General features: G+C 41.4%; 1 protein-coding gene across 1 annotated transcript; it reads left to right on the forward strand.

Moving 5' to 3' along the window:
• Positions 1 to 515: 515 nt before the first annotated feature.
• On the forward strand, positions 516 to 8,982 carry LOC105842327 (uncharacterized). Its single transcript, XM_038013076.2, has 5 exons — positions 516 to 1,328; positions 3,316 to 3,415; positions 4,340 to 4,429; positions 5,823 to 5,978; positions 7,918 to 8,982. The coding sequence occupies exons 1-5, from the start codon at positions 556 to 558 to the stop codon at positions 7,969 to 7,971; spliced, it is 1,173 nt and encodes a 390-aa protein (XP_037869004.1). The 5' UTR covers positions 516 to 555; the 3' UTR covers positions 7,972 to 8,982.
• Positions 8,983 to 12,013: the final 3,031 nt, after the last annotated feature.

Raw genomic sequence — 12,013 nt, forward strand, 5'->3', positions numbered from 1 at the left:
AAACCCACAAAATGATAACTTGCGTAATCACTAGTGGTAGGACCTTTTGTGGAGCCGCGCGGGTAGGTACCACCATAGTGCCTGTTTCTGCCGTGAAGCAAGCAGTAATGCGTTTCGGTTTGAAGGGCGGGGCAACCGCTGCAACTATACTTGAGACCTTAGAACTTATATATCAAGGTGGATGGCGCATTTACATTGTAGATGTCTATGGGCTCCAGTAACCACTTAACACCCGATGGGCTGTGAGCTCGTCCACACATCTAATAAATAAATAAAAATTTTTTTTCACGAAAATCTAGAAGTCGCAGCCCAATTGAATAATCCGATAAAATTCACTCTAAGGCAAAGATAGATGGATGGTTAGGGAACGCATCAATTCGTTTCCTTACCTTAACTTAATATTACAATATTTTCATAAAAACATTGTCACAAAATGAAAATAGACTTTTTTTAAATTAAGTAAACCTACAAACCACAATTCGTAACGATAGTACATTACGTAACCATTAGAATAATCAGAAAACTTTACCTACTGACAGAGACGCTACGCTTGCAATGGCAATATTAACAGATAAAGTCTTGAAAAAATATATACGGACCCCTGGGCAATGGAATGAAATCGACGAAATAATGGCACCTGCTCTTCTCGTCCAAAGATTATTTGGCCAACAAATATTGGACCCAGATTGGAGTTTGAAGAAGCACGCAAGTCATCAGCTGTTCACAATTTTCCTAGTAATCTACGTGATCTGTGGCACTTTGGATTTCCTTAAGACCACGACCGACCAGGGTCAAATTGTGGAAGGATATTACACGTTAATTATAATTTCATCATTCATAGTCAAGTACCCCCTTTTCTTTGTGAACAGAAAACCGATACAGAAGTCGTATCTCATAGCCAAAACCACACTATTTGATTTGATCAGGGAAAATGGAGAAAAAGCCCAAACTTTATTGAAATACTGCAGAAATCTCATCTTACTGCTGTTCATAATGATCTTGCTTCCATTTGTGTCTTATATATTGACGGCCATGTACTACTACGCGATTCGTTCAAGGGTGACATTATCCAAAACGACTTCAATACTGGTTCCTATGACGTCACCGTTTTACGAAATCGGATTCTTGCTTCACGCAATATTCATGTTCGAAATAGCGTTTTTGCTGCTGGTGGTTGATATGTGGTTCGTTTTCTTTATGTTCTTTTACTGCATAGCTTGCGATAGGCTCGTGGAAATCTTGGAGGTCAAGAGAGATGTAGGAGTTTATGAGATTGAACTGAATAGAGCATTGAAAAAGTTTTACATTGCTCATGATAATCAGATGAAGTAAGTGTTTTATTTTTTCAACACAAAATCTTTAGAAATGCATGTCCTATAAACTAATAATGTCTTAGATAAATTATTTAGAAGCTTTTTTTATTATTAGAGCTCATACATTTATCATCAATCACCATTTATACATCACCAAAAACCTTTAGTGCACTCAATTGAATATTTTTTAATTCTTTTCCTGTACAGTACACCCTTATTGCTTTGATAGCCTACTGCGATAGTAGAGCCTGTATCAATAGCTCATAGAATACACTTTTTTATTGCCTTTGTAGGCAGACGAGCATACGGCCTACCTGATGGTAAGTGGTCACCGTCGCTCATGGACATCAGCAATGCCAGAGGCAGAGCCAAGCCGCTGCATAGCATTAAGTACTCTCCGCAAGCCTCTTTGAAGAAGGACTTGTCAACACTTTCTTGCCGTTTCATAGTTATTCGCATTTCTTGTCACAGCTTACCTAGCTAATTTATTTGTGGGTAAATTTAATTATTTTATTCAAATATTTAATGAATAAAATAATTTTGAAACACGGAACGACGAACATTCGGGAACTGAAAATCAGCTATCCGGTTTTTGATCTACTGATCAGGATTGGAATTGTGGAAGTACAGTGTGGAGGATTCAGTAATTATTCTGACGTATGGATAGAGGTAGTTGATTAAATTGTTTATTTATTACGTAGATTAGTGATATAGTTCACGAAGCACCTGATCTACATTATCACAACGTGAATGTTGCTACCCATCTTCAGACTTGAGACCAAAGAGTCACTTGTGTCGTTTAAAGGTTGTCCCACTTTTTCCAAACTGTCCCAAACCAGAACGCATGAATAGTGTATGATATAAATAGACAGAATGATGGTCCTCGCGCCGGCTTATATAACACCCTACCACTTAGTAAAGGTTTCGAATTTTGCTAATAAACCATAACGTGAATTCGAAGTCAAGACTTTAGTTCTTTAAATATCTTTACACAGTTTATAGTTTGAATCTTAGGTTTTTTTAATTACGTAATAAAATTTTCAGTTAATTTACTGTTATCATGGTGACTGCAGGCTTGAAGTACGAGGGTGAACCTGCATCCATAAACAGCATCAACTTTTTCTACTGCAAATTAACATAAAATTAATTTAAAATGTTAAACTAAAAAAAAACTTATTTTATTGCACGGGTAGGCATACGAGCATACGGCCCACCTGATGGTGAGGGCCTACCGTCGCCTATGGACTTCAGCAATGCCAGGGGAAGAGTCAAGCCGCTGCTTAAGTACTCTTCACAAGCCTCGTTTGAACAAGGATGTGTCATAGCGCTTGGGAAGCACCGTGGAAGGGAGCTCATTCCAAAGCCGGATGGTACGTGGCAAAAATATCTCTGGAAACGCACTGTGGATGAACGCAGCGGTTCCAGATAATATGGATGAACTCTGCTCCGATGGCGGGAGGTGCGATGATAGAAAGGAGCTCATTCCAAAGCCGGATGGTACGTGGCAAAAATATCTCTGGAAACGCACTGTGGATGAACGCAGCGGTTCCAGATAATATGGATGAACTCTGCTCCGATGGCGGGAGGTGCGATGATAGAAAGGAGATGAGGGGATCATTTCAAATAATTCCTCAGAGCACTCCCCATGGAACATACGGTACAAAATACAGAGGGAACCGAAGTCCCTCCGCAGACCCAGATGTTCCAAACGATCCGTATCATCTCAAACAATCTCTCAGAGCATTAATTTCCCTTACAAGCTCTCCTACAGACATTTACTTCAAAACAACTATGAATATTGTGTTATAGCGTAATATAGCTCGTATAGCGTAATTATGAATAAGCGTAATAAGTCGCTCTCTTCTCTATCAGATATTTTTTAAAGTATTTTTAGTATTTAAGTATTTTTTTTTATTTTATAATTTTTATTTTATTTTATATATTATATATTATATATTTTAAAAAGTATTTTTATTCAATTCTGTATTCGATTTGTTTACAGATATTTGAACATTATAAGTGCGATTTACAAATGGTCGACATTGATACCTTTATGTACAGTATTAGCGAGCATATGCATAATCATGCTTCAAATGACAGAGGTAGGTTGTGAAATTTAAATTCCCGTGGTCTAGAGTGAAGACGCTTGGTACATTCGACTCAAGTGATAAAAAATATGTTAGAGAGTGGCATGACACGATTGGCTTTCCACTCAAACCTGCTCTGTATATTAAAACAGTAAAACTTATTAAGTACTTTGCGTAATGAGAGCGGTCGTTTTGTGAGCCTGAATGGAAGAATCTCTGGATTCGGGTAACCTTGTACCTGGTGGATTTCGTCAATTCATTTGTGGCGTACAAAAATACAATACATTATATAATCTGACATACATTTTTCTAAATCTGCAAGTCTTTCAAATGACTCAAAGCCCTTTGTGATCTATCGTAAAATCCCTTTAGCGAAAACTATGATTGAGTTTTTTTGTATAATGTGCTTGACCGAAACTACAAAAAAAAAATCGGAACTCATAGACATCTACAACGTCAATGCTGCTACAGTACATCGGCTGCCCCACCGAAAAGCACTGCTTCACGGCAGAAACAGGCAGGGTGGTGGTAACCATCCGTGCGGACTCACAAAACGTCCCTACCACCAGTATATTTGCGACGTTTAAATCTTTTATCATTTCAGCAGTGACGTATGAATTTACGTATGAAATTTAAATCGTAAATGATTATAGCCGAACTTTAACAATTTACTTTTTTTCCCAACCTATTCTAGCAACTCGAGGGGCTATTCTAGATTCACCGAAATAGTAGGTGAGCTCACGGGGCTCAAACCTGATGTTGTTGCTTACGCGAACCCTAGCAAGAGCCGTGCTTCGCAGAATCTACCGCCGGATCTGAAACGCGACGCACTGAGAAAATCCGGCGAGAAACTTAGTGGGCTTCACAATTTAAAATGCAGTTAGCGTTGTTTCAGAAAACATGTAAATTTCAAATGTTCTAATTCGTGAATTGTTTCAGAAAATCAACTGGATCTTCGCTACTAATACGGTACCGACTCTAGCCGAGATCTTCGCTTACAATTGGTTTGGGGAAATGGTCAAGACAAAGGTATATTTATTAGGTCATTTTATCAATCTTTGGCACACAATCCTTTGTGCAAAACGGATGGGCCACTCAACTTCAGGCCCAATGACTAACTATAATAAGATCATAAATAAGACGAGGATTTCAAAGAGGGCCTACCTACTAAAACCCGTGTGCTATATTACTTTTGTGAATGTCTAACATCGCAGATCTGTTTTTTTTTATTGCTTAGATGGGTGGACGAGCTCACAGCCCACCTGGTGTTAAAATTGTTACTGGAGCTCATAGACATCTACAATGTGAATGCGCCACCCACCTTGAGATATAAGTTCTAAGGTCTCAAGTATAGTTACGACAGCTGCCCCCCCTTCAAACCGAAACGCATTACTGCTTCACGGCAGAAATAGCCAGGATGGTGGTACCTACTCGCGCGAACTCACAAGAGGTCCTACCAATAGTACTTACGCAAAAAATAATTTTGCGGGTTTGATTTTTACTACACGATGTTATTCCTTCACCGTGGAATTCAGTTGTGTACATTTGTTGAGTATGTGTTTCATTAGAAAAATTGTTACCCGCCTGGGATTCGAACACCGGTGCATCGCTCAATACGAATGCACCGGACATCTTATCCTTTAGGCCACGACGACTTCGAAAGTATTACTGGTATTTGTAAGAAGCCAATGAAAAGGGGTAGACGAAGTTAATGCGTACCGGTTTTCGTATATACACCTAGTATTTTAAGATTATACGTAACAAACAGAAAAAAAACATTGGTTGTTTGCAACGTCGGTTTACGTGATAACGTCCGTAGCAGAACTATTCGAACTGCCAGCTCTGACGTCACGCGAGAAGAGAGATAAATGTGTCACAAGCCAACGCCTAGGCCGATCGTGGCTATCTGTCGCTTGTTCCGCGTTCTCCCTTGCATTTTCGGGCTCAGGCGGAACGTGACGTGATTTATAAGACGTTATCACGTCAAAAACTGTTAAACAATGCTGTTTCTCTTAATTGTAGGTAGTGAAAAATGACCTCAAGCAAAGCAAAAACATTTACAGTATCTGATCATAAATATTGCACATCGATCGACCTTTGGAAAGAGACAATAGGCTAATTTTGGCTTCGTGTAGTGTTGTCTTTGTCGCACACCGCCTATGTGACGTTTATCAGGCGTTACTAAAATGTAATAGTGGTCCTAATAGATACTCGGTATCTATCTCTACTCGGCAGGTTACAACTACGGTACCCGCTACTACTACTACGGAATCTATCTATTACTCTACTCTGTCGGTGTTTAGTGGGACAGAGATGACGTCGATATAGAGTCCAAATTAGCCTGTCTCTTTTCAAGGGTGCAATATATTATATCATCATGCTGTGCACCATTGTTTTGATGAAAGATCCGCTTACTTCTCAGGCTGAGAACGTCACATTGGCATTATTGGAATTCCACTGGACCGGTTTGCGTTATAAAGACAAGAAGAACTACCAAATTATAATATGCTACACCAACAAGGCTTTTGGAATTAGGACCGCATTCGGAAACGATCTGTCTATGTCCACTATGAGCGCTGTAAGTTTTTTTACAACTCTTAGTTTTGCTTGAACTGAATTCTGTTACTACCGGTTAAAACTGGACCGTCCATTATTACAACTTATCCATACTATCTACAACTAAAGACATCCGTCAATAGCTTTTTTAATACGTAAGCGAAGTCAGGTAACATCTAACTCTAGACTGAACTACTCGAATATGTTATTTTTTTTGTAGCCTTCGTAGGCAGACGAGTATACGGCCCACCTGATGGTTAGTGGTTACCGTCGCTCATGGACGTCAGCAAGGCCAGGGACAGAGCCAAGTCGGTGCTTGCACTAAGCACTCTCCGCAAGCCTCGTAGTCCTGTAGTCCTCGCAGTACTTTCAAACGCAGTCCAGTAGTAAGCGGCGACTTGGCTATACCATTGGCTTTACTAATATCCACGATAACCATTCGCCACCAAACTTCACCACAGTCGTAAGTTCGCCTGCTATTGACAGCAAAAAAAAAGTCGAGAAATATTATTCATGTCTAGTCTTGCGATGCATGTTCATTAGGCTATACCCATTCCGACAGGAGCCCTCTTCTTCGATATAGCGAAGGCGTTCGACAAAGTCTGGCACAACGGTTTGATATACAAACTGTATAACATGGGAGTGCCAGACAGACTCGTGCTCATCATACGAGACTACTTGTCGAACCGTTCGTTCCGATATCGAGTCGAGGGAACGCGTTCCCGGCCCCGTCACGTCACAGCCGGAGTCCCGCAAGGCTCCGCCCTCTCCCCGTTACTATTCAGTTTGTATATCAACGATATACCCCGGTCTCCGGAGACCCATCTGGCGCTCTTCGCCGATGACACCGCCATCTACTACTCGTGTAGGAAGAAGGCGTTGCTTCATCGACGACTTCAGACCGCAGCTACCACCATGGGACAGTGGTTCCGGAAGTGGCGCATCGACATTAACCCCACGAAAAGCACAGCGGTGCTCTTCAAAAGGGGTCGCCCTCCGAACACCACGCTGAGCATCCCTCTCCCGACTAGGCGCGTCAACACCCCCGCCCCCGCCGTTCGCCCAATCACGATGTACGACCAGCCCATACCGTGGGCCCCGAAGGTCAAATATTTAGGCGTCACCCTCGACAGTAGGATGACATTCCGCCCCCACATCAAGACGGTACGCGATCGTGCCGCCTTCATCCTAGGTCGTCTCTACCCGATGATATGTAGGCGAAGTAAAATGTCCCTTAGAAATAAGGTGACACTCTACAAAACTTGCATACGCCCCGTCATGACCTATGCAAGTGTAGTGTTCGCTCACGCGGCCCGCATACACTTAAAATCCTTTCAAATTATTCAATCCCGTTTTTGCAGGATAGCCGTCGGAGCCCCGTGGTTCGTCAGGAACGTCGACCTCCATGACGACCTGGACTTAGAGTCCATCAGTAAGTATCTGCAGTCGGCGTCCATGCGCCACTTCGATAAAGCGGCACGACACGAGAACCCTCTCATCGTGGCCGCCGGTAACTACATTCCCGATCCTGCGGACAGAATGGAAAGCAGTCGACGTCGCCCTAAACACGTCATCTCGGATCCTCCTGATCCACTAACGGTGCTTTTAGGTACTTCAAGCACCGGTCACCGTTCTCGTCGAACCCGTCGCTTGCGACGAAGGGCTCGACGAGTAAATTAACTCTCAGACACAGCCCACTGAGTTTCTCGCCGGATCTTCTCAGTGGGTCGCGTTTCCGATCCGGTGGTAGATTCTGCGAAGCACGACTCTTGCTAGGGTTCGTGTTAGCAACATCGTCAGGTTTGAGCCCCGTGAGCTCACCTACTAAAGTTAAGGCTACGCTGAAATAGCCGCTAGGGCTATCAGCTTAGGTAGGAAAAAAAAAAAAAAAAAAAAAAAGGCTATAGTGACATATATGTATTTTAAAAAGTAAACAATTACTATTTCCAAAATTTTTTCAGGTATTCAAAGCCAGCTATCAAGCGTTCGCGGTCATGAAATCGATGCAAAATTAATCTGAACGCAAAAGCCGGTCGCACCCTGTATAATTGAATTAGTTTTTTTTTGTGCATATTTTGGTTAACCGAAATATTCGAGGGAATATTCGCGCGTGTTTTATGTACTTTTAGAACTACAGATGCACTCAAACACGATAGGGAAATAGAAATTCGTTTAAATGCACGCTGGTGCAATTGAATATACAGTAGGTATACTGTCACCTCACGGAGACGTGGTGCATGAAAAGCCGCGATATCAAAAAAATCGATGCCTTTGCGGAGGATGCTACGAATACCGTGGACTGCCATGAGAACTAACCAGTCCATTCTAAGGCAGCTAAACATCCGAAAAATGCTCTCATCCATCTGCCGGAAACGTGTATGAGCTTCTTCGGACACATCATGCGGTCTCCCAGACATCAATTAAAGAAACTCACAATTGCGGGTCGCATAGAGGACAAGCGCGCCGTGGGCAGAATACCAGCCAGATAGCTCAAATCTAGTAACAGAAGCACTTGGTGGTAGTCTGTACCATGTGGTTCATGCCACCCATAATCGAACATAGTAGAAAAACGTCACATATAGTCGCAATCCTCAATAGTGAGGGAACAATATAGAAAATACTGTCACCAAAAATAACACCAAAATAATTCGAAATGTCGGATTTAAAAAAAACAGCACTCGATCAAATGGATTTTATTTATTTAAATCACAAACATACTCTTCTAAACAATGCTAAAGTTCTACAACTCTTGGTGACGAGAGTCGCTAACACTTTATGCATGCTTTTACTACGAATCTACTATAACATATCTTTTGTGATAAGATTTAGCGAGAATATTACGCTAAAGACATCGACATGACAATACCCTTGATATTGTCAAACGCCAGCTGCGTTATCCAAGGCATTAAAATAAACAAACACTGAACTTTACACGCGATACGGATGCATAAGCAACATTTTATTTCTAAACCACTAACCCGTAATGCCCCTCTTTTCGATACAAGAGAAAAATAAATATAAAAATGGTAAAAAAAAAAGAATATATTATATTGTACATTTTCATTTCCCCGAGCGCTTTCAGCGGCCATCAGATAGCGTTTGCACAGTCCGATTGAAAAGAAAGAGAAGTTTATTACTCAAAACGGACATTGTGATACGGAAATAGTGATGTGAAGTTGCTTTTTTTTAACGATTCATTTTTATAATTAATTTTAACGCGGCCTATTCACAATCTTTGGACATGTACTTATCGGTAATTGAACACACGCATATACGTTTTAAAAGCTTTCGAGCTTTATCTCGGGAAAACTGTTGATAGAACCGAGTGAGGTAGGAAAAGCCACTGCGGCCAATGGAATCTTGGGCTAAAGATACATTGACCATCGATGGCGGTTTTGCTACTATTGTGGGATATCCTACTGGAACAGAACCGGTTTGTCGGATCGGATAGCGCTATGCCGCAAATAGATCAGTCTTTAATAACAATATATGCGGCGTGTTGAACTGCACGTCGCATGGCCTGTATTTCTCCCTGATCAGGATCACCGATTGAGGTCCTCTTCAAGCGTGAGAATTAACCGTCCTTAACTGTAAATATAATTATATTGCATCTAGTATGCTTAATTAGATTGTTTTTATGAAAAAAGACCATACACTTATATTCATAATAATAAATTGAAAAATGCGAAAACAAATCTTTTATTTTACAAGTTTCAGTGGCCTACTCTTTTACTTTCTTTTATTATCAGTGATGAGTAGGCGAGCCTACAGTCTACCTCCAGTAAACATGATACCAAGGCAACTTAGAAGCATGCGGTAGAAATTACACTAGTATTGCAACAGGACTGTAATCTGAGCTAATAATAATAATTCCACCAAAAAAAAAACATCGACAATTCCATTCGCAATCCCTATTCTATTGTTATACGTCAATAGTCATAGTCGAGAATCTAAATTCTATTTTTATCGACCAGCCAATAAATCGTAAATGGTCCCCGTCACTATTGGACATTGAAATAGGTAAAGATACATCTTCCTGGTACAAAGTGAACAAATTCGAACGAATTATGTCAGGTTTTTTTCTCGGAAAGATTTTCAGATAGTGTCGCGGGACGTCGAATGGGCCGCACTCTGATATGTAAATACTTTTATTTTCGGGCGGCGTTTTGCGAAGTTATCATTGTGGGATCTGTTAGTATTCGAGGTATCAATTTTAGGGAGTTTGAAATGTTTTTTTTTTTTTAATTGGTTTGGCTGCTATCGGTCTTTTGTGTTTTTAATAATGCATATTATAAGTAGTATATATTAAGTAAATATTGTAATAAGGGGCAATGTAAGCTTTGTTAGCGTTGAAATTTTAATTTTTTGGTCCAACGAATGGACTAGGTGAAAGCTCGAGTCGCGATTACAAATAACGGTTTGATATATCACAAAACTGTTTGCATATCAATAAGGTACGCTTTAGGCTTACTACTTTTGTGATGATTTTTATCATGGCTAGGTACTTAAAAAAAAAGATACAAATCACGTTCTCGTTCTAGTGAAGGTGAAATAGCAGGCCACAGTAATCTGCCAAACATAAAAAAAAAAAACAAAAAAAAAATTCTCTCTAGCTATTCGCTGGAAGCCTAAAGGCTACGTCCAGGCTATTCCAGCTACGTCCAGACGAGTAGGTCAGCTCACGGACTTAACCCAAAAATCACTATTACCGGATTGGAGTCCTACTGAGAAGATCCAGCAAGAGACTCTGAGGGCGAAAAAGAAAACGTAACGCTCTTGATCTAAACGATGTTAGCCTGATTCTCATTCAAGTAGTGGCATTTTCGACATTACATTATGTTACAAATCTACCCGAGAGACACAAGACTACCGTATATTATTATAATGATATGGGTATAACTAGTATCCGTCTATAAATAGAATTTGCTAAATTTACTTTTAATGTATCACATTTCCTATTTCTGATAGGAAGCAATTATGCTTGGATAGTGGTGATTCTATTGAAATTTAGCCTCAACTCTATACCTAAAATATCTTAACGTAGACGGTCGCATTCGTGATGTCTATAATGCTTGCTCTTCTTCTTCTTCTTTTTTTTCTCCGCCCTATCTCACTAGGTGGGGTGGGCACAGCGAATTTTTCTATTCCATTCTCCTCTATCAGCCGTCATCTCAACACTCAGTCTTCTTTCTCTCATAACGTCATTCACACACTCCATCCATATCTTCTTTGATCATTGATTTGGTCGACCTCTTCCCCCTTAACCTTGCCCTTTTTTTTTGTTTTTTCGGGCCGGGGGCCGAACCTCCTACGAGGTCCCCGCGCTTAAAGGGCGCGCGGGGTATGTGGGACTCAACGATCTGCAAGGTGTTGGAAGGAGACCGCGGGCCCAAGGAATTTTAGGGCCCACCCACTAAACGACTCCCCTGCACTCTTACATCCGACGTCCGATCCCCTTCGAGGCCAGAACCCGGATGAGGTAGGGGGTTACCGCGTCAACACTAACACCAGACAACGCGGCTCACCCCAAGAACGCCCAGCCGACGGAGCCTTCGAGACCAATCGAAGGCTCTGAAACGTCGGCCGTCTCGGTACGGCAGCCCGTCAGTCCGCCCAGATGGTGCCGCTGGTGTCCCGGAATACCCCGCTGGACCAGAACCAGCTTGCCGGTTCGTATCTCCTTGGCAGCGCGCTAGAGTGCTGGTAGCGCGCCGCGCGGCCTCTACCCCCTCAGGTTGCCCCTTGCCCTTCACCGGGGGGAAGCCGCCATCCCTTTACCTTGTCCTACCATTTCCATACATCTCCTAGTTACATGCATCTCCTCTTTACGCATCATATGTCTATACCACGTTAACCGTCCGCTCTTTAATTTATCAATCACTGGGGCTACTTTCACACTTCCTATGATATACTAATTCCTTGTATTACGCATTCTTAATGCATGCTATGTATACAAAACAGACCTTCTCACAACGAACAGAAAATATAATTTCGCAGAGTTTTGTTGTTTTTCGTGTTTATTGAGCAACTTTAATTACAAACATCAAAAAAAAGCTT

Source organism: Bombyx mori, chromosome 9 (assembly GCF_030269925.1).
Source record: "Bombyx mori chromosome 9, ASM3026992v2".
NCBI lineage: Eukaryota > Metazoa > Arthropoda > Insecta > Lepidoptera > Bombycidae > Bombyx > Bombyx mori.